Genomic DNA, 24,142 nt, shown 5'->3' on the forward strand with positions numbered 1-24,142 from the left:
TCAGGCATGGCTGTTACATCTACAAGGTTCTTTCGGTGTTCTTTCTCTATGATTATATAATCAATCATGGTCTTTGTTCGTCTGTCTCCCCAACCATACCTTGTAATCTTCTGACTGTTCTTCATCCTAAACCAGGTGTTTCCAACAATCATTTGATTCCTCATGCAAAAATCCACCAACAACTCACCTTCTGGATTTACATTTCCATATCCAAAGGGCCCTACAACATCTTCCTTTCCTTGCCTTTCCATTTCAACTTGTGCATTTAGATCTCCCATCAATAGTACTTCCTTATTTTCTATCTGTCTCTCCACTTCCTCTAAGAAGTCCTCTAGATGTTCATCAATGCAACCAGTTTGTGGGGCATACAACTGAAATAGATCTTTCACGCCATTTTCAAACTGGAGTCTCATCATCATCATCATCATCATCATCATCCTATCGCTGATGTACTTCGTATATTCCACATATTCTTGGATTTCTCTTCTAAGTATGATGGCCACTCCATTTTTTGCTTCAGGTCCTCCGCTGTAATACAGCCTGTATCCTTCTCTCAGAGGGATCTCCCCTGTACCCCTCTTCTTGGTCTCGCACAGTCCAAGTATGGCTATATCTTTCTCTATCATGAAGACAACCAGTTCTTCTGTCTTTCCCGTCAGTGTCAGTACATTTACTGTTGCAATTTTGATGTAGTTTGGTGCTGGTTGCCCATTTTTCACAGTTCCCCCAGCACCTGAAGAGCTGCGCGTCGCTTTTAGCAGGGGACGCCCTAACCTTTTCCGAAGCACCATATCTGCTCTGTCCATATAGGCTATTGTTACGATGGGCTCGCCACACTCAAAGACATTTAATACCTACTGCCAGGTTCAAAATTAGGCCGCCCCTAACATGGAGACAAATGCCTTTCGTAGCCGCTCCTCTGGAGTACAGACGCTATGGGTATGCCCTTTCCACCACACCGAAGTCCATCTTCTCCGCCGTAGATGCCGTTGAGGTCTTCACTCGTAACCCTGAGCTGGGACCCATACCAGATGTTACACACCGGGTCAGTGTGCTCATTCCTACAGTTTCTTATAATTCCAAATAATATAATTTTTTCCCACAGTTCAAATCTTCCTATACTTCCCGGGTGAATGATCCCCAACTTTTCTTCGGCTACTACTGTTTTAAAAATGTCAAAAACGTATCAGATGTAAGGCTTTTCAGGCGTTTGCTCTATTAACCAGCGTTTCGTCTTAAGTCTGACACTAGACTCATCAGAGTGGGATGTGTCAGACCCTACCCACTGTCGCTGGGGTGTATGCAGGTGAACTTATCAGAAGCCCTTATAAGAGGCACAGTCTGATAACTGCATACGGGAGATAAATCTCTACTGTTTTGCAAACTCTTTTCGCTTCCATGTATCTGGCTCTGCTCTCTTCAGTCTTTTAAGTTTTCCATTCCTTCCAAGTTTTCTTCTTTGCCTTTACTTTATCTTTCACACTTCATTCCACCATGTTGTCTCTTTCCCTCTTACCTTTCCTGATGTTCTGCCACAGGTTTCCTCTGCACACTTTACAAATGTACTCTTAAAATTATTCCATTTCTGTTCAACATGGTTAATATCCACCCCTGCGAACCATGTGAACCTGCCGCGGTGGGGAGGCTTGCATGTCCCAATGAAGCAGATAGCCGAGCTGCAGGTGCAACCATATCGGATTGGTATCTGTTGAGAGACCAGACTAACAAATGGATCATCGAAAGGGGGGTATCAACCTTTCAGAAACTGCAAGGGCGAAAGTCTAGATGATTGACTGACATGGCCTTCTAATAATACTCAACATGGCTTAGCTGTGTTGATACTGCTACACGGCTGAAAACAATGGGAAACTACAGCTGTAACTAACTCCCGAGGACATGCAGCTCTCTCTGTATGAATGATGTACTGATGATGGCTTCCTCCCGGGTAAAATATTCCGTAGGTAAACTAGTCCCCCATTCGGATCTTCAGGTGGGGACGACACAACAGGGGGCAATCATCAGGAAGATGGACACTGACATTCTGCGAGTCGGAGTGTGGAATTATAGAAGTTTGAATCATTGTGTTAGGTTAGAGAATCTGAAAAGGGAGATGGATAGACTAAAGTTTGATGTAGTTAGTGTAAGTAAAGTACGTTGGCAGGAAGAACAGGATTTTTGGTCAGGCGACTACAGGATTATCAACAAAAAATCAAACAGGGGAAATGCAAGATTTGGTTTAATAATGAATAAGAAAATAGGGCAGCAGGTAAGCTACTAGAACCAGCATAGTGAAAGAATTATTGTGATCAAGATAGACACCAAACCAATGCCCACCAAAATAGTGCAGGTCATATCCTACTAGTTCAGCGGATAACAAGGAAATCTAAAGAATATATGAAGAGATAGAAGATTGAATACAATATGTAAAAGGTAACGAGAATATAATTGTAATGGGAGACTAGAATGCAGTGGTAGGCCAAGGAGGAGAAGGAAATACAGTAGGAGAATTCAGATTGGGACAGAGGAACGAAAAATGAAGTTGGCTGGTTGAATTCCGCACTTATCACAATTTAGTCCTTGCTAATACTTGCTTCAAACACCACAAAGGACGGCTGTATATGTGGACGAGACCTGGAGACACTGGAAGGTATCAAATAGACTTCACTATGATTAGGCAGAGATTCAGAAACCAGATGTTGGATTGCAACATTTTCCCAGGAACAGACATGGACTCTCCACAACTTGCTGGTTATGAAATGCTATCTGAAGCTGAAGAAATTGAAGAAAGTAAGGAATGCAAGGAGATGGGATCTAGACAAGTTGAGAAAAAAGAGTGTGAGGGACTGTTTCAAGGAACATGTTGCACGAAAACTAAATGAAAAGGCTGAAGGAAACACAAGAGAAGAAGAATAGACAGTCGTGAAGAATGAGATCTCTAGGGCTGCTGAAAAAATGTTAGAAAGAAAGGAAAGATCAACTAAGAAACAATGGATAACTCAGGAGATACTAGAGCTGATTGATGAACGACGAAAGTTCAAGAATGCAAAAAATGATGATGATGATGATTGTTGTTTAAAGGGGCCTAACATCTAGGTCATTGGCCCCTGATGGTATGAAATGAGATGAAATGTAATGACAAATTAAAAGTCCAGAATCCTCCACTGACCAGAATTCAAACCGTGAGGACGAAGAATGAATGGATGGATATGAATTTAAAACAATCAGTGGATCCGACCCGCAATGCCTCACATTCACAGAAACTGACATAAAACAATAGTATTACTGATCAAGGGACTGCTTCTATAGTATAACACTGAATCGATGACGCTTGTAGTCTAAAGGAGTCCAAAATCCAAGTCACCGGTCTCTCATAAAAGTACTTATCGCTAGGAAAGTAGAACCATGGTATTCGTCATGTTGCGGTACTAATCAAAAGTAGAGTAGACTTGCGGTATTCCACACATTATGGTATTACTCACAGGTAATGAAATTCGCACATGTAATACACACCTATGGTGTTTCGCACATTGCGGCGCCATTTACAGGCAATGCAAAACTATGGTGTTCATCACATACATGTACTAACCACAGGGACTCGCACTATCCCGTGGTGTTCCACATATAGTGGGTACTAATCATAGGCAAGCCAGAACCATGGTGTCGCTCACCCATGGTGTCGTTCCTAAAGTGGTACTAATCACAGGTACTGTAAAAGCTGGCAACGCACTCTGTTGCTACTAATCACAAACCTATTTGGTACCTAACATAGTGGTACTACGCGCAACTAAAAGCGACCCATGGTGTTCCCCGCGTGGTGGTACTAATCACAAGTAATTTCATAGTTCTAAGACAATTATCCCTTGGTAATTATCTCTTACGACAGGCAGGGGATACCGGGGGGGGGGGGGTTGTATTCTTCGTCTGCGTCCCTCACCCACAAGGGGTTGTGTGTTTGGTCCGCGAGAGGTATTTTATTTCCCTCAAATCTGCCGGCAAGCCAGTTAGGACCCCGCTATCCACCACCTGGAACGCGCCACGTGAGAGTATCACCTCTCCCCCTGCTATGCCAACGTAGTAGGTTCATGGGAATGCAAAAAAATGAAGAAGGCAGAAAGGAATACAGGCGATTAAAGAATCAAGTGGATAGAAAGTGCAGGACAGCTGAGGAAGAATGGCTGAAGGAGAAGTGCAAGGATGTTGAAGAATGTATGGTCCTAGGAACAGTGGTAGATGCTGCATACAGGAAAATCAAGGAAACCTTTGGAGAAAGGAAAAGTAGGTGCATGAATATAAGAGCTTGGATGGAAAGCCACTTCTAGGGAAAGAAAACAAGGTAGAAAGATGGCAGGAACATATTCAACAGTTGTATCAAGGTAAAGACGTAGATGTTATGGTTCTGAAACAAGAAGAGGCTGTTGATGCTGATGAAATGGGAGAACCATTTTTGATGTCAGAATTTGACAGAGCTTTGAGAGACCTAAATACAAACAAGGCACCTGGAATTGATGACATTTCCTCCGAATTGCTGACTGCTTTTGGAGAAACCAGTGTAGCTATTTAGTGTGTAAGATGTATGAAACAGTAAAGTGCCATTCGATTTTAGGCAGAATGTTGTTACACCTATTCCCAAGAATGCCGGTGCTGACAGGTGTGAAAACTACCGCACCATTAGTTTAGTATCTCATGTCCGCAAAATGTTAAAATGTATTATTTACAGAAGAATGGAAAGACAAGATGAAACTGAGTTGGGAGAAGATCAATTTGGTTTCAGAAGAAATGTAGGAACACGTGAAGCTGTCCTGACTTTACATCTGATCCTAGAGGATCGAATTAAGAAGGACAAGCCCACATACATGGCGTTCATAGATGATGAAAAGGCATTTGATAATGTTGATTGGACCAAGCTATTTGAGATTCTGAAGGTGATCGGAATCAGGTACCGAGAACGAAGAATTATCTACAATCTGTATAAAAATCAGTCTGCAGTGCTAGGAATCGAGGGCTTTGAAAAAGAAGCAGCAATCCAGAAAGGAGTGAGGCAAGGCAGCAGTTTTCCCCCTCCTTTTCAATGTTTACTTAGAACAGGCAGTAAAGGAAATCAAAGACTAATTTGGAAAGGAAATCACAATCCAAGGAGAGGAAATCAAAACCTTGAGATTTGCCAATGATATTGTTATTTTATTTGAGACTGCAGAAGATCTGCTGAATAGTATGGACGAAATCTTGGGTAAGGAGTACACGATGAAAATAAATAAGTCCAAAACAAAAGTAAAGGAGTGCAGTCGAATGAAGGCAGGTGATGCGGGAAATATTAGATTAGGAAATAAAGTCTTAAAGGAAGTAGATGGATATTGTTACTTGAGTAGTAAAATAACTAATGACGGCAGAAGTTGTTTTTTTTTTTTTTTTTGCTAGGGGCTTTACGTCGCACCGACACAGATAGGTCTTATGGCGACGATGGGATAGGAAAGCCCTAGGAGTTGGAAGGAAGCGGCCGTGGCCTTAATTAAGGCACAGCCTCAGCATTTGCCTGGTGTGAAAATGGGAAACCACGGAAAACCATTTTCAGGGCTGCCGATAGTGGGATTCGAACCTACTATCTCCCGGATGCAAGCTCACAGCCGCGCGCCTCTACACGCACGGCCAACTCGCCCAGTGATGGCAGAAGTAAGGAGGACATAAAATGCAGACTGGCACAATCAAGGAAGAGCTTTCTTAAGGAAAGAAATTTGCTCATTTCAAACATTGATATAGGAATTAGAAAGATGTTTCTGAAGACTTTCATCTGGAGTGCAACATTGTATGAAAGTAATAACCAGTTCAGAAAGAAAGAGAATAGAAGCTTTTGAAATGTAGTGTTACAAAAGAATGCTGAAGGCGAGATGGATAGATTGAATCATGAATGAAGAGGTACTTAATCAAATTGGTGAAACGAGATCGATTTGGCTGAATTTGACTAGAAGAAGAGACAGAATGATAGGACACATCTTAAGACACCCTGGACTTGTTCAGTTGGTTTTTGAATGAAGTGTAGGCGGTAGGAATAGGAGGGGTAGACCAAGGTACGAATATGACGAGCAGATCAGAGCAGATGTAGGATGCAATAGTTATGTAGAAATGAACAGGTTACCACAGGATAGGGTGACATGGAGGGCTGCATCAAACCAGTGTATGGACTGATGACTCAAACAACAACATGGTTCATATCTGTCCTTGGTACAGTAAAACCTGCCTGTCTCACATGGAAACAGAAAGAAACTTTGTTCTACAATGAAAAAAATATGTAAATTTCCTTCATAACATGTGTTTTCCAAATGGATCTATGATAGCCGAGATAGCATTCGGCCAGAAAATCTCCGTCTCTGTTCTCGATGCTGTAATATGGATCGCAGAAGCAGTGAAATGAGTGTCACCAAATACGGTGTTTTCACAAAGTCAAGTTTGTCTCACACCGTGATGAAGGAATTATTATGAACGAAAATACTGATGTTCTACAACAAACTCTTGATCAGTGTACTTATGGTAATGTCAATGCAGAAGATTATGAGGCCACAGATCTAGAAGCTGAAACAGATGTAGCTTTACACAACATTGAAGAATTCATCACCTATCACCTCCAAAACAAAAACCACGAACCTGCTACACTGGTGTAGCAGGGGGAGAGGTGATACTCCCACGTGGCGCGTCCCAGGTGGCGGATAGGGGAGTCCTAACCAGCTTGCTGGCGGACTTGAGGGAAATAAAACACCTTTCGCGGACCAAACACACGCCCCCTTTGGGTGGGGGAGGTAGATGAAGAATTCACCTACGGTATCCCCTGCCTGTCGTAAGAGGCAACTAAAAGGGGCGACCAAGGGATGATCCAATTAGAACCATGAAACTACTTGTAATTAGTACCATCATGCAGGGAACACAATGGGTTGCATTTACTTGCTCGTAGTACCACTATGTTAGGTACGCAATAGGTTTGCGATTAGTAGCGACAGTGTGTGAATCAGGAGGTGGGTCCTACAGTACCTGTGATACATACCCCTATATGAGCGACACAGTGAGATTAGCGACACCATGGTTCTGCCTTACCTATGCTCAGTTCCTACAGGATAGTACGAGTCCCTGCGGTGGGTCCACTTATGTGAAGAACGCCATAGGTTTGCTTTGCCTGCAAATAGTGCCGCAATGTGCGAAACACTATAGGTCTGTGTTATATGTGCGGATTACACTACCTGTGAATAGTATCATAATGTGTGGAATACCGCGAGTCTCCGCTACTTTTGATTAGTACCGCAACATTACACATAGCATGGTTCTACTTTCCTAGCGATAAATACCATTATGAGAGGCTGATGACCTGGAATTTGGACCCGTTTCGACTATAAGCATAATCGATTCAGCATCGTGCTATAGAAGCAGTCCCTTGGTCAGTAATACTATTATTATGTGCCAGCTTCTGTGCATGTGAGGCACTGTGGGACAGATCCACTGATCATTTTAATTTCATATCCGTTCATCCATTCATTCTTCGTCCTCATGCTTTGAATACTGGTCAGTGGAGGATTTTGGACTTTTAAGTTGTCATTTCATTTCATCTCATTTTGTACCATTATGGCCTGATGACCTTGATGTTAGGCCCCTTTAAACAACAAACATCATCATCACCAAAACCAAAACCCATAGTAAAACAGCCCCGAAGGGCCATGACCTACCAAGTGACTGCGGCTCAACCCAAAGGCCTGCAGATTATGAGGTGTCATGTGGTCAGCACGACAAATCCTCTTGGCCATTGTTCTTGGCTTCCTAGACTGGGGCCACCATCTCACTATCAGATAGCTCCTCAACTGTAATCACGTAGGCTGAGTGGACCTCAAACCGGCCCTCAGATCCAAGTAAAAATACCTGACCTGGCCAGGAATTGAACCTGGGGCCTCTGGGTAAGAGGCAAGCATGCTATCCTAAAACCACGGGGCCAGCTTACCCATCGCTTCCAATGAAAGAAAACAGAAATTGATGGCGTTGATGATGAGAACAATTACGATGAAGAAGATGGTTTATGTAATGTCAAGCCCTATCAGATGTAAAGGACATTCAGTCTGTTTTGCTAGTGAAAAATTATGCAAAATTGTTTGACATTAATTGCCATGCCCACATTTTTTAATATTGCAAACTGTGCTACCGGGGATAGTTTTGTCCAGCGTACAATTCTAGCTTATAGAAAGAAGTAAATGACAGTACTGACAGTACAGGAAGATTAAAACATCTAAATTCATTTATAGCAGACTTGGTACTAAAACAATACTCGTTATCAATTATCAGACATTACCTGTATTCTATGACATGACTGTGAAAATGCTTAAAATTTCAATCAAGTAAAGAGCAGGATATCCAACAGATAACCACACCAGGTATAACCTGCTTGCTAGAAAGAGAGCAATAAAATATAGCAAAAATATAATATTCATCGTCATAAATATTGTTCTTTGTGAACTGATTAGGAGGTCGATTGGTTATATTCCCTGATAGGGGCAGCTATCTGTCAGATATTCTCTCTAAGTCATATTTTTGTCATATTTCACAGAATTTTACATTATCAGTTTGTGAGTTTCTGAGGTAAACTTTCATATAGGCCCTATTGCTACTGTAACAGGAAGGTGGTGTCTTTCTGTGGAAGGAATATTTCTCAGCTTTAGTTTATTTTTAGCAGGTAGCAGTGAAAGAATGGACAATGGAGGCTTATTGGAAATTCCTAATGAGCTCAACCTTGACAGTGAAAGACAGTATTTTCAGTAACGCAGCTTGGCTTGGGCCATCTTAATCTCACAGTTATATAAATGGTGACATTGCCAGGATTTTTTTTTTCTCCCCCTAGAAAAGCAAGGACAACTGAACTAAACTCCCTTCTACCCTTCAACTGCCCTTGGTTTGAGATTGCAACCTTCAGGGTGATTTCAACATGCCTTCAGGGAAGTGTTCAGAGAGTGCAAAACTGAGGCAATTCATTCAAGAATTTTGGCAGCAGATTTTTAGTAGTGATGAAGTTATTTTATACCTAAATAAACCTCTGTGAAGTTAAGGTATTAGCTCAAAAGCATTTTAATGTGCAATAACACTGTGATACCAGTGAGCATCGAAGGTGTTCAACAAGATTTTTTTGCTGCGGAGAACAGATGGTGTGCTTTTTTAGGGAGCTTCTTCAAATACAGTTTCGTCAGATAATACTCAAGGATTCTGTAAAGATCATTGCATGATAATGGTTACTAACTTCCAATATTCCTATTAAAAAAAAAAAGTAAATAGAGCTAGCTACAGATCTTTCTTAAGAAAGTACATCAATCAGCCAATTCCTAATCCTAATGAATCAACATTTGCAAAAAATTAACTCATGTACAATATCCTTTTGCTATGAAGATGTGTTAAAGATGAGATCTACATTTCTCAACAATAAGATACATGTTTCAATGAATGAAACAACCAATGTAGATCGGACTTATGTAGCTAATGTTATTATTGGTGTAATAAAAGAGTACCAGTCTTGTGAAGCGTTTCTTCTAACACATAAATTTCTGGAGAAAGCAAATCATTCTGCCATTGCAGTGCTCTTTGATGATGCTATGAAGCTACACTGACCATATGGTGTAATGAGGAAAACAATTCAACTGCTTGTAACCAGCCACTCCGTACATGACCAAGGTAGAGAAAAGATTACTTTGCCCCAAAATGGTCCAAGTTATGTGCCTCATGCATGGTTTGCATATAGTGGTGAAAGAGGTTCAAAACAACTACCCCAATGTAAACAGGCAAATTTCTAACTGGCAGAAAATGTTCCTGAAAGCTCCACTTCCAAGTTAGAAGGTGAAACAGCACCTGCTCTACCTCTTCTTCCTCAACCTAACTTGACTTGCTGGGGGATATAGTCCGATGCTACTCAGTATGATTGTAATAATTCCTCTGAGAAGGTAATTCAAAGGTTTGGTCCTTCTGATTCATCATGTATTAAAATTGTGCAATATTTGATTTCTTCTAAGAGACTGGTCAGAAACTTGACATAAGTAACATCAAATTTTGGCAGAATATCAACATCAATTACTTGTCTTGAAACTGCAGGGATTTCACAATGTGATGCAATGGAAACTGGAAAACAAACCGAGGATGATCTACAGCGAGCAGAAGGTGAATTGACTGATACAATTTGTTCAAATTTGGAAAGGGCACTGTTGTCCAATGTAGGTTATTGTAAGCTTTGCAAGATTAGTGATATTCTTTGTGGACACTAAGCAAAATTTGAGGATTCCAAACCAGAATTTCCTGTGGATGAAATAGTATTATTCAAATGTGCTCCCATAACATCATGCGATGTCACATGGAGTTCCTCCAGGAACAAAATGATCCTGTCTGTCAACCAAAGAGTCTTCCAGTTTGCCAACTTGTAGGTACAGACATTTTATTATCATTTTTTAAAATAATTTACTGATTAGAGACTAGCCAAGTACTTTTTTCACTAATTGTTTTCTTTTTTCTTTCTTTTTTTTTTCTTTCACTTTTCAGGGTACATTTCTAGCTGAAGGCGAAGTAGAACAAAGAACTTCCTGATAAATGACAGAAATAATAAACCAGTAATGAATTAATTACTGCAAAATCAAATTTTTATACATAAATTAATTCATCTGTAAGGTCATGTTTGAATGCTGCTTAGGTCATATTTGCTTGAATATTTTGATTATTTTTAGATCATTAAAATCTGCTTCCATACATTAATATTAATCACAAATTCACATCTTGAATGAGTTATAACATTGAAAATAAAATATACCGTACTGAATTATTTTTTGTTCAATTAAGCAAATATGGAAGCGAGTCAAATTTATTAGTTCATATTAAAAAAATACAAAACACATGCAAGTAAGAACGGTAGATTCTTACCCCCTTATCTTCCATATTTCTTTTGGAATATCACAAATCTTGTTGCCTCCTAAATACAAGTACTTGAGAGCGGCTAGTTCTAATATCTGTCGAGGGAAAAAAGTGAGACTATTGCCGCTGAGATTCAATTCCTTTAGAGTTTTTAAAGAAGAAAATGATTTCGGAAAAGATTCATTTTCCAATACGTTATTTTTTGCAACAAGGGCTGTTAAGGGGCATTGTGCAAGTGCTTCAGGCAAATGAGTTAAGCCATTTGAACTTATATCCAGAACTTTTAAGTTGCTAAATATGTTTATATTCAACGGCAACATTTCTAGTTGGTTGTTATGCAATAACAAAGTCTCTGTGTCCCTCGAAGTATGTTTTTCATTGATAACTATGTGATCAAAATTCTTACTTAAAGTATTTGTATCCAACATTAAATAGGAAAAATCTAAAGTTTTCTCCGATGATTGGTTGTCACTGTCACTGCTCTCCGATGTATAAATTTCCATTTCTATTGCCGTTATGTATGAGAAGTCACTTCCAAGGAAAACTACTGAACTACACTGCACTATACTACAACAGCCTGGGCGATAACATTTTATAACACGCACTGTCAGTGAGAACGTTGAAATGGATATGTTTATCGTAACTTTGTTATGATAAAGAAAAAAGCAAGAACTGAACAATTTACAGCTGGGGAGACCTTGTACAGTGTTTATCGTACATATTTTAGCGTATCATGCATGTTACGAAATTATTGGCTGTGATGGACTAGCAGGGGAAAACAGCATCTACTGAGGGAAGGGGAAGTGATTTTTCTTTTTTTTCTTAATCTCTTCAGCCGCCCTTTTGCCCTGATGACATGCAACATTTCCCACGCTGCAACGCTTTGACTAGATTACTCTCCCTGTTGGATGACATTGAAAGGAAAGTCACCGAGACCCCGAGATAGAATAGAACGAGAGATCAGGAGACAGGAATACATGAATGATTGCAAATTTGCGTTGGTTTTTTTTTTTAACATATGACGTAAACCCTTCTTCAGTGTAGCCAATAAATGCAAAAAGTAACTGTGGTGACGTAATAGAAATGATACGTCCTAATACACGACAAAATTTACTTTGGTACTGTAATATTGTTATTATTTAATGGTTTCTATATCTCTAGTTACAATTTTTCGTTATTTAGAGTTCATCTTAAGCTGTATTTATTTGTAAGGCAGTTATATTGTAAATCTAACTTTCTGAACATTCATGCTGCAGTAGATGATGACGTTACATCGAGACACCCAATCGATATTACAGGGAAGTGGTGGGGAAGTCGGTTGTCGGACTTGTCGGTTCCGGATTGCGGTATTGAAGGCGCAGTCAGTCACATTCTCTTTGGTCAGTCATGAGTCATGATTCTTTAAAACTGTGTTAGAAATATACGTTAGTTGTTAAACATTCTAATAAATGTTGTGTATGGAAACACAAGATGGGTGACTCTTTAGAAGGAGGGGGTGATAGTGCCCCTGTGTCGGAAAATGTAGCCGTTGTAGATTATTCGTTTTTTCTGTCGTATTTAAAGAAAACTGTCACAATACTATTGCCTGAATATGACGAAGGTGTATGCCCTGCTCTTAATTTGGCATTAAATGATAAAAATAATCAAGATTGCATACAGAAGTTCATCAGTGATCCTCAAGTATCCTGTCTCGTTATTCAACGGTGTTCTGCTAAAGGTAAGTGGATTCACCTGTTATGACTCATCCCGAACCCGTTACGTTACAATTAACCTAAGTTGTATTTTCAATCTCGCATATCTCATGTATAGTTCTTCGGAAAATTTGTTTCTGTTGAAAATTGAATACCTAATTCGAATGTTGTAATTTCAGATGAAGATGGAGACCAGTCGGGCGAAGGTGAAGATGAGAAGGATACCATCACATATTACATCTCAAACGAAGTACATTTTACTAATCCCAAGATGATGAGGTACGTTGAAGTAATTAACCTCTTTGTTTTATGTATCCTATTGTGGTCAAGCTGTGAAGACTATGCAACCTCCATCAAAGTAATCTGTAGGCCTAGTTAACCTAAGAATCATTCCTTCTTTGTGTTTCCTGATTACACCTTTCTCCTTTTTACAAAACCCTAGGGTCTTAATTTATCTTCACCCATGTCTCTGGGTACTTCTTGTATCATTAAGGGCTCCCAACCATGCAGTTTTTACCATTAAGAGCAACCATGCAGTTTTCACCAGTTAGCCTTCAATTTTCCCTTAGTTTCTTGCTGCACAAGTTCGACAGGATATTTTTTTTGGCAAAACTATAGTAAAGGGGCCTCAAACCGCGAGTTTGACAGTCGTACTAGTAGCGCTGGGAGGGAGCAGCGAGAAGGAAAGACAATGCTGCCAACTGTTGTTTGGGGACCCTTTATATTTTACAGTATTTCTTGCATTTTACAACTACTAAATGACTTTTTTTCTTGCCGTGTGGACAGTATGTGCCACGGTTTTAGAAAAGAGCCTCTCGAAGGGAGTGTGGCCCCTTGGGGCCACTGTTCTCGCAACAGAGATTGGCCTGGATGGGCCACTGTTCTCGCAACAGAGATTGGCCTGGATGTACAAAAATACGTAAAAACTAATGACCTTTATTCATAATTTTTTTCTTCTGCAATGGTTGGTTACAAAATCTCGACCTGATCCTAGGTGTCGATGATGTCATCCTCTTCCATATGTGAACCAATCACACTTGTAAGCAATGGAGTACGGCATCTAAAACAGTATTTTTGTTAAAAATTTGTTATAAAAGTAAATGTACTTCTAGGGCCGGGTGGGTTGGTCCCTGGCAAGCGTATTGAACACATCTCTCTTCCACGATCATTTTAAGGTGAGAACAGCAGCATTTAAAGTAATATTATATGTAATAATCCTTGAGGCCCCTTTACTATATTTGTACCAAAAGTACAAGTATTGAAACATACAAAGGAAACTATGTAGATTACAGAACATCAATAATGTTATATGAAACTTACCTTAATGTAGAGGTCGGTACCAATCTTCTTTACCATAGGAAGCTAGAGGCCTAAGGCCGCTTCGTGGCTTCTAACCTGGGGGCGTAGACCAATGGTCTTGTCCAGGCCCTATTCTTAACCAGTCCAGATCAATCGCCATTTCCACATGAGCCTAAGGCCGCTTTGCGGCTTCTAACCTAGGGGCTTATGCCCACAGACCCCTTTGCTCGTCTCCCAATCACTGGTCTTTTCCAGACCCTACCCTAACCTATACATACCGATGGTCCTGTCCACCCCCTACCCTAACCAGTCCAGACCAGTCATTTTTTCCACTGGAAGCTAGAGCGCTAAGGCCGCTTTGTGGCTTCTGAGCTGGGGGCTTACGTCTCCAGACCCCCTTTGCTTGTCCCCATAGTTCCTAGGTTGGCAGCCTTTTGCACCACTCGAATACATCATCTGCGAGAGACAAACTAACTACAGTCATTCCGCGAGTATGTGTGTAGAAAATAGTAGCGAGGGCCAAAGTATTGACTCTTTACCAACTTTTCTTCATTCTTTCACCTATTATTTCTGTTTTTAAATTTTGTGTTATTCTCTTTGTTGAAAAGGAATATTATAAATTTTCTGGACTATGTGGAGTGCAGCAGGGAAGCTGCTTGTCCACATTGCTCTTCATAAGCATTATAGATTAAATCATCAAGATAGTCAAAGAGAAATGCAATAAATACAAAATACATGGGTTTTTGCAGATATGAGGCGAGAGATAAGATGAGGTATGATAATGACTAAGTGGAAAGAGGAATTTGACAAGTTTAGTTTTAAAATCAGTCAAACCAAAACATTATGCTTGATGATAGGGAGAGGAAGCAAAAACATCAAGCCAAGACTTGAACAGCACGAAATGGAAATGGTTCAGCACCTCAGATACCTCGGGAAGTGCTCTGTTGGCTGATAGCAGAATTATACGTGGAATTAGTAGTAGGCTTAAAGGAACTGCAGCCTTTTACAGTTCTTCCCAGCTATTATTGGACTTTAGCTTTCCCCAGAAGCCTAAGAGTCACTTTGTAAGATCTACTTTCTACCCAGTCCGACTTGTAGACTGGAAACTGCGACACTCACCAGTAGGGAAATGAAGTTCCTTGGGTCAAGCATACAAGAGACAGAAGGGAAAAAATCAGAAATTAATCTGTAACTCGGCTGCAACTGTGTGTTCTTGATGTTCTAGAAGATTCGTGAGTGAAATGGTTTGGCCACACTATGAGAATGGAATAATTACGATCAAGACCTACTTTGATAGAAAGAATTGTCGCGCTTTTATAACCATCCCCCATATTTGGAATAATAGAAAAATGTTTTACAATAGGCCTACCTGAAGTAGCAGAGAGGAGAGATCCTTTATGCTAGCAAGGGACAACCTGCCCCAAGAAGTATTCTTACTTGTGTAGAAAGATTATACTGAGACACGGTGTTCTCCCTAGGACCTTTCTAATGGACGCACCGCCCAGCCGTTTTCACTGACTGCCCAGCTATCATAACCTAGATATCTGCTGGTTACATAATATTTAAAGTTGATTTACGTTGCACCGACACAGATAGGTCTTATGGCAACGATGGGATAGGAAAGTGCTAGGAGTGGGAAGAAAGTGGCCATGGCCTTAATTAAGGTACAGTCCCAGCATTTACCTGGTGTGAAAATGGGGAAACACGGAAAACCATCTTCAGTGCTGCCGACAGTGGGGTTCGAACCCACTATTTCCCGAATATAAGCTCACGGCTGCGCACTCGTAACTCGCTTGGTTTACGTTATATTAATACAGATTTCAGTCATTGAAAACCTACAACCTGTTTTCCAGTCAGTGACCAGGTCAGGGATAGATAGAATGAAGCCCCATCTTGCGGCGAGGATAGGAATTGTGCCGGCTGCCAAAGCCTGTCGCACTCTTCTGGGGCATTGATTAATGACTGACAGATGAAATGATAGTGGAGAGTGTCGCTGAGATAAAAGATGACAGGGAAAACCGGAGTACCAGGAGAAAAAACCTGTCCCGCCTCCACTTTGTCCAGCACAAATCTCACATAGTGACCAGGATTTGAACAACGGAACCCATCAGTGAGAGGCTAGCGTGCTGCCGCCTGAGCCATGGAGGCTACACATATTTCAGTCATTATGTGTTCCAAATTAAAATGTAAACACTGTAAAACTGTTTAAGTGAAAAATCTTCATTATTGTCAGCATAATTGCGCGAGTTACATCGGAGTTCAGCTTATTACGGAGTGTCGTGCACGAGCGGTGTCTGGATTAGCGTGGAATCACGTGCGAGCACTCGATTCCATGGAACATAACAAACCCTTCTGGCTCTGCATAGCAACCGAGTGGTTATGAAAGAGCAGTAGAACACTAGAAGTTCAAAATACTCTGTTATGTCTTCATTGTGATAGCACTAAAACAGTTCATTTTTGCAGTTAGTTTTTACCTGTCTAATATTATTGTTACTGGCCTGAGGGGGAATAAGTTGAAATTATATCACATTCATTTTCTACGTAATATTCCCCGCTCAGCTGCTCATTCCTGCCACCCAGCTAATGAAAATTTCAGGGGAGAACACTGGAGACAGTATAAAAGTGATAAATGCAACAATTTTCTTTGAAGCTATTGGCATGTTGTGACGAAGGCTAAATTCATATTGTTTCCGATAGAATTTGCGTCAAATGTGACCCTATGGCTGCCACATTTGGTGAAAATAAATAAACTGTGAATTTTATAACTCGTCGTGTGTGCTGGTTGCGATCAGTCTATTTTCGATGTTAGTGTATCAACTAATTGAAGGTTGTAGGAGTGTCCTGGACTATCTCTGTTGTGGTAACATTAGCCCTTATGGGGCCAGACTCCCATCGAGAATCTCTTTACTGTGGCCACGGTGCATCCTGCAGGCATGGCATGAAAGTCATTCATTAACTCTAACCTATGTTTGTCACTTTGTAGGAGCGTCGTGGAAACAGTGGCTCTGCAGGGCGCACTCCTCCTGAGAAACTTTTCTATTGCCGCGGTGCATGCTGTCCACACAGCAAAAAGAAAAAGCCATTCTTTCTGTGTATAACATGCCAATGTTTGATAGGCCTGATGTGTATATTGTGAGGTTGTCTGAGCTGTGCCATGTTGGATCTCTAACCTCTCATTCGCAGGAAGGGTGCCAAAGCTGTACCAAAAGAGTACTGGAAAAGGACTATGAGACAGACCTAGAGATGACAGAATGAAGCAGACAGAAAAAGACCTGGTCAGGAGTAGCTCAGAATGGGAGAAGATACAGGAAAAGAATTGGTGGCAGGATAGAAGTTTAGGCAGGTAGAGATTTGATTGCAGGTACCCATGTTTCTGGAACAGTAAAAGACGTATATATATTTTTTTGCTATTTGTTTTACGTCGCACTGACACAGATAGGTCTTATGGCGACGATAGGATAGGAAAGACCTAGGAATTGGAAGGAATCGGCCGTAGCCTTAATTATGGTACAGCCCCAGTATTTGCCTGGTGTGAAAATGGAAAACCATCTTCAGGGCTGCCGACAGTGGGGCTCGAACCCACTATCTCCCAATTACTGGATACTGGCCGCACTTAAGCGACTGCAGCTATCGAGCTCGGTAAAAGACATATAAAAATGATGTAAAGAGATACCTGAAGTAACAGATAAGAGATATGCTTCCTTTATGCTTGCCATGGACTAAACATCCCACATCTAAATGTATTCTTTTGTATATAGAAGAATTAAAACAGAGACTCAATGTGCCAAATGCTGCCATTTTCTGTGTTGGTATTGGCTGGGCGTGGTTTGAACAGCAGCATTCCTTGGGATATGTTCTGTAGGCGAGACAAGTTCCGCTTACGCTAAATTCTTCCGTTTAGAAATTACCGTATATCAAACAATTTATGCTGTGATTCCCCCCCCCCGCCCTTTTCCAGAAGAAACAAAACTCGGAAAATGCTTGCACGTTTGCAAAATCATTTTTCAAGGGACATTACACCCTTGCTAATTTAAAATATATGTTAAGAACATCATCATCTCTGTTATTTTGCATTTTATAGTAAAAAAAAGAAATCAATTTTTAGTTTGTTTAGAAAATTATAACATGTTTTAGAATGTGTAACCATCGTCATAGAAATGCCTAGTTTTTGTCAAAATAAATGCTGGTTTCTCCAATGTTAGTTAAGAGTTAAAAACCTTGTTGTACCTTCTAATTATGTGTGACGCTCTCCATGAAACCGTACCTTAAGTTGTGTGACAAAATTTTACAAAACTTAAATTTGGGTAGTTTCCACCTATTCGGTACTTTATTTGCCTTACATTACATAGGACTAACACATTTTAAGACATGTTTTATCTTAATGTAGTCTGGCTCCATGGCTAAATGGTTAACGTGTTGGCCTTTGGTCACAGGGGTCTTGGGTTCGATTCCCAGCAGGGTCGGGAATTTTAACCATAATTGGTTAATTTCCCTGGCATGGGGGCTGGGTGTATGTGTTGTCTTCATCATCGCTTCATCCTCATCAAGACGAACTTGTCCTTGGAAAATCCCGGCACTAAAAGCCATACGCCATTTCATTTTCATCTTAATGTAAGACATCTTCAGCTAATAGTTCATTTAAAATTGACACAGACAATAGATCCTATAAATAACAATTTAGAAGGTAATCTAAAAACATTCATTGTCAACTGGTGTTTGCCTATGTTATCCTATAAAGTATTGAATAGGTGGAAACTCTATCTCAATTTGATTGGAGGTCAGTACGGATTTAACTGTGAAGTTTTTAAACCAAAATTTTATGTTATGAAGGAAAAAGGCGGGAAGGGTAAGAATTTTGGATTTTTAGATTTGAGTGCCATCTGTTAGTCTGATCCTTGAACTACGCAATGAAAAGTGACAGGGACGTGCTCATACAAAACAGTCTTCAAAATAACCTTTAAGTTGCAATGGAAATTTAACATTAGCGACTTAATGTATGGCTTCTTAACACATTGGAGACCGAGTCTGTGTGTTTATCGGGGTGGGGGTAATAGTGCAGACTGACCGTGCCCGAGGCTAACTCGGGACCGCCTATTTATTACATTGTCAACACAGCTAGAACGAGAATCGGGCGGAAACTATATATACCACTTTGTAGAACTTTTATAAACAGCTATACCGTGCGCTTGTGTCCTATGTCAATATTATTTCTTAGTAATTACAATTTAAATACAAATCAGGTACCTGATTTATGACTTCAGGTAGTACTGTAACTGATGATGGCTTCAATGAAAGGCGAAACATGTCTCATGTGGAAATAAAGGTAGATTCCTAATTGTTTAAAAATTTTAAGGTATTGAATAGGTGATTAGCATCTTACATATGTCATGGTACCTAAAACATGTTATACAGTATTCTCTTTAGTCCACTGTCTGAAACACATAGTGACGCTAAACCCAGGTAGGTTTGATATTTGTCCGACAAGAGGCATTTGTCATGTTGGTCAATTTAATAGCCTCATTTGTAAAGTTGGTGGTGTATAGACAGCATGTGTAGGACTTGCGGTGAACATTGCAAGAGTACCCATTTCTACTACTTACTGCATTCAAATAGTAACATAGCTGCAAGGAGGATGTTGACAAGTGGATGTTGCCACTCGTGTTGGAGTGAGTCGGAATGATGTTTACAGAGTTTGGAAAACGTTGAGGGAGATATAAATGGTGGCTGATCAACAACAGATGAGATACCCATGCAAAAAACCAGCAGGGAGGATCAGTATTGTTGGATTCAGCATGTTTTAGGCCTGCTGCTACTGCCACCTCGTTCAGTCAGGATTTTCTGAGGCCACTGGAGTGAAAGTGTCGTATCAGACACATTGTCTGCGCAATGGAGGATTTACGTAAACGAAGCCTGTGCCGAAAGCTTCTCTTAAACTACTCCATAAGACAGTTTGTGTGATATGAGTAACAACTTGTAGCCCAAGGTATCAGGAACAGTGGAAGCATACATGCTTTTCTGACGAGGTATCAAAATTTTGCATGTGTACAACAGGAGCATTAGTCTAGAAATGATCTGGTGAGAGATGGAATGAGTCCCTCGTCCTGGAGCGCCATCAGCTGTATGGAAGTTCAGTCATGTTATGGAGTGGGATTATGTTTGGTCAACATATACATCTAATTCCTATCTAGGGCACATGACTGGTTTGGTGTACAGGGAGATCATCTCCTGTCTGTGAGCAAGGGCTGTACATGAGCAGATGATAAAATCTTCATGTGCATTGAGCCAGAGTGGTCAAACAGTTCTTTGAGACACATGGTATGGGATATTTTGCATACATGAACTATGTTTTATCATGGAAGGAGTGAGCTAGTGATGGGATATTCGATTCATTTTGATGAATCAATTAATTTGATTTCATTCACATTACGGAATCGCAACAGTGGTCGATTCACGGCACATTATAGTCACCATTCCTTTTATATCTGTGTAGTGTCTACTCATAAGACAGCAGCAACAACATTCAAAGCTTGCTGCTGCTATCTAGTCTTCATTCTATGAACTGCTTTCCTACGCGTCATCTAGCTTTCAGATTGAGGTTTCTCCTGGCAACCACCTCTTTGCATCAAATTGTTACAAAGTCTTTTCCCTGCAGTGACAACTCCATTAAATAAGTATATAGAATTAGATGAAAAAACATTTGTTAATAAGAACTGATGTAACTCAAATTTTATACACCAACTTATGGTTTTCCCTCAGTTCTCTGAAAGTCACAACTCTATTATATATACAGAATTAGGTATAAAAATACCTGTGTTTGCAATAAGTAGCCAGGTATAAAAATACCTGTGTTTGCAATAAGTAGCCTGCATATTAAATATATATCAAATCAGTTGCTTTACCTTGCACCGACACACAGGCCTTATGGCAACGAATGGTCTTAGTTAAGGTACACCACCAGCATTTGCCTGGTGTGAGAATAGGAAACCACGGAAAACCATCTTAACGGCTGCCGACGGTAGGATTCGAACCCAGAACTCACCATCCCCCGAATGCAAGACCAACTCGCTCGGTCATCTTTGCAAATGTCTCTTTCTATCAGTAGAGGATTTTTTAAATCGTCATATTTTGTATAGGCTACCCAAGATGCATAGTAGCCCTGTGGTTTTCTGATTAAACATCTTTTTAAGTTATTACGTCAGTTGGCTCACTTGCCCACTGTCCACGTACACCGGTCATCTCGTGATTCAGTTATTGAAGTCTTGTGCAAGGATGTGACATACGTACTGATAGAATGCTGAGCGGTTCTTCCCAGTATAATACAGACAATTTCGAGTGGTCACGAGCATGACTTTTAAGGTAGGCTAGAGAGTTGAGTTGAATTAATTGTTGAATGTCAACTAAGTTATAATACTGATTCATTAAACTAATAAATAGAAGAACCTAATAGCCTACCTATTTACTTTCAGATTATGTTTTGACTACCTTTTTAACACTGCAAATAAATCCATATATTATTTAAACTTCCCTGTAAGAAGACGACAGTGAATGCAAATTGGTATCATTTTCAAATGGGCTGAGAGCGAGAGCCTGTCTTAGCGTACGATTCTTTCAGTGTGCGATGGTTCTTCATGTCTCGCTGCAGCGGAAGTTTGGCTCCCCGCCATTGTCCACTGTGCCGATATGAACTGTGTGTGTGTTGTCTGAGCCGTGATTGCGTACGATTCTTTCAGTGTGCAATGGCTCTGTATGTCTCGCCTGTAGCGGAAGTTTGACTCCCCGCCAATTCCAGTGTAATACCAATATAATGGTCCATTATTGGACATTATAAATTTTCCAGCCAACTCATTCTTGGTTGCCTGCGTTTCGCCCTCGTGTGCTAAGTTGGGCTCATCAGTTGGGACTTAGCACACCTCCCAAGACGCAAGGCTAGTCAGCACACGACGGCGAAACGCAGGCAACCAAGAATGAGTTAGCTGGAAAATTTATAATGTCCAATAACGGACCATTATATTGGTATTATAAATTTACTCATTCAGGACAAATGTTTTGTAAGTTCCCTATGGGAATCAACATTTATATCAATGTCCAGTGTGCCGATAATGAACCGTGTGTGTGTTGTGTCTCATTGATCCATGAGTGAGCCACTCAGCTTTGCCTGCTGCTAGTCAGCTAAATCGTGTGCTGTGAGCTCGCCGTTCCTGTGAATCGATTCACTTGGAGACTTGAATGAATCGATGCACTGCTTCGAATCATACACTCACTAGCCAACACTAGTGTGAACTGAATAGAGCAGTTGCCCACCATCATAATCCTTCTGCCAACATTCAGCAACTGACTGAAGTTGCTATGCAAGAGTGGGATAATCTCTGCCAAAACAAGTTGTATTCTTAAGGGCTAAGTATGCCTGGTCATGTTCAAGCCTCAGGGTGCGATGTGACTATACACGTTATTGGTCTGCCACACAATGAGCAGTAATTTTTTGTTCCAAATCCCACATTACCAACTTTTTGCTTTTGTTGCATCCCCCTCCCTTTCATTCCCCCTTACAAATTGCTTTACGTCACACCTACACAGATACTGTAGGTTTTATGACGATAATGGGATAGGAAAGGGCTAGGAGTGGGAAGGAAGTGGCTGTGGCCTTAATTGAAGAACACCCTCAGCATTTGCCTTTTGTGAAAATGGGTAACCACGCAAAACCATCTTCAGAGCTGCCGACAGTGGGGTTCAGCCCACTGTCTGCTGAATGCAAGCTTACACTGTACAGCCAACTCGCTCAGTGTTGTTGCATTTGCATAGCTGACTGCATTTTTCTCGTTCTAATGTATGTATGTACGTACACATGGCAAAATATAAAGTAGACTAAACCAGAATGTGTAAAAACTTCAACCCCGGACAGGTGGTGCTCATTGATGCAACGTGAGAGGTGGTGTGGGGCACTTTCTGACCACTCTGAACTTGTAATAACAAAATTACTAATTTTTATGTATTGTATATTGATGTATTAGGTTTACTAACTCAATAGCATGATATATTATCAAAAATAAATGTATATATCAAATACTAATTAGCTTCACAGCATATAAATATTATAAAAGCAAAACTTGTCATGCACAGGAATAACCTTTATTAAACACCTTATCTTGCTGAATTCAGCTGGCAGGCTCAGTTTCTGCTAACTATCGGTGCCTAGGACCTTTTTAATGGGCATACCGCCCTGCCGCTTTTACAGACCGCTCGCCCTAACATAACCTAGATATGTGTTAGTTAAACAAAATTAATACATATTTGAGTCATTGAGTGCTCCAAATGAAAATGCAAATAGTGTAAAACTGTGTATTTAAATGATAAATCTTCATTATTGTCGGCATAATTGCATCAATTACACCGGAGTTTAAAGATTTAGCTTGACTATCACATAGTGTCTGCACGATTGGTGTCTTGATTGGCCTGGAGCTCTCAATTCCGCATTATGTTACAAACCCATATGGCACTCCACAGCAACATAGTGGTGAGCCCCGGTGATTCATGATTATGAACAAGCAGTAGAATACTAGAAGTTCAGAATAGTCTGTTATGTCTTGTTCGTGATAATAACACTAAGATAGTTCACAATTTTGCAGTTAATGTTTACCTGTCTGGTATTATTGTTAATGCCTTGAGGGGAATAAATTGAAATTTTATTATATTCATTTTCTACGTAGTATTCCCGACCCTGCTAACGAAAATTTCTGGAAAGAACACAGACTACGTAATGTTATTCCTGCAGTATATCAGTGGGTTTCCTTGAGAAGTACCTGACGATTTGAAGAATGCTACCATCATCACCATCTTCAAGAATGGCGATTATAGTGTATGTGGGAACTACCATGGTATATTGCTTTTGTGAATTGCAGGTAACATTCTCTCAAGAGTTCTATTAAACCGGCTCCGAGTTATCTCGGAGAGGATTTTGCCAGAGTCTCAGTGTGGTTTCCGAACCTTCAGAGGCACAACAGATATGATCTTCTGTGCTAGACAACTCGAGGGAAATGCAGAGAGCAACAGCAGCCTCTTTATTTAGTTTTCTATGATCTGGGAAAAGCCTTTGATTCATCTGCTATGTGGAAAGTATTGAGGCATTTTGGATGTCCTGAACGTTATTTGGAATTGATTCAAGCTCTTCATGATGGCGAGTCTGGACAGGTTCTTCATGGTAACTCTGTATCAGATTCGTTCCCAATCACTCGTGGATTGAAATAAGGCTG

The 24,142-nt window shown here is 40.4% G+C and overlaps 2 protein-coding genes across 4 annotated transcripts in view; one reads left to right on the forward strand and one right to left on the reverse strand.

Annotated features, from left to right (window-relative positions):
- The window catches only part of LOC136883465 (leucine-rich repeat-containing protein 58), a 103,070-nt gene extending 91,232 nt beyond the window's left edge, over nt 1-11,838 (reverse strand). For both annotated transcript variants that reach the window (XM_068229684.1, XM_067155779.2), the window contains exon 1: nt 10,915-11,838. In XM_068229684.1, the coding sequence (XP_068085785.1) occupies nt 10,915-11,408 (494 nt within the window). In that variant the 5' untranslated portion in view covers nt 11,409-11,838. The remainder of the gene's footprint in view (nt 1-10,914) is intronic.
- A 457-nt stretch (nt 11,839-12,295) lies between these two features.
- The window catches only part of Dhc64C (dynein heavy chain, cytoplasmic), a 353,617-nt gene continuing 341,770 nt past the window's right edge, over nt 12,296-24,142 (forward strand). For both annotated transcript variants that reach the window (XM_067155359.2, XM_067155358.2), the window contains exons 1-2: nt 12,296-12,622; nt 12,776-12,875. In XM_067155359.2, coding sequence (XP_067011460.2) covers nt 12,376-12,622; nt 12,776-12,875 — 347 coding nt within the window. In that variant the 5' untranslated portion in view covers nt 12,296-12,375. The remainder of the gene's footprint in view (nt 12,623-12,775; nt 12,876-24,142) is intronic.

Source organism: Anabrus simplex, chromosome 11, assembly GCF_040414725.1.
Source record: "Anabrus simplex isolate iqAnaSimp1 chromosome 11, ASM4041472v1, whole genome shotgun sequence".
NCBI lineage: Eukaryota > Metazoa > Arthropoda > Insecta > Orthoptera > Tettigoniidae > Anabrus > Anabrus simplex.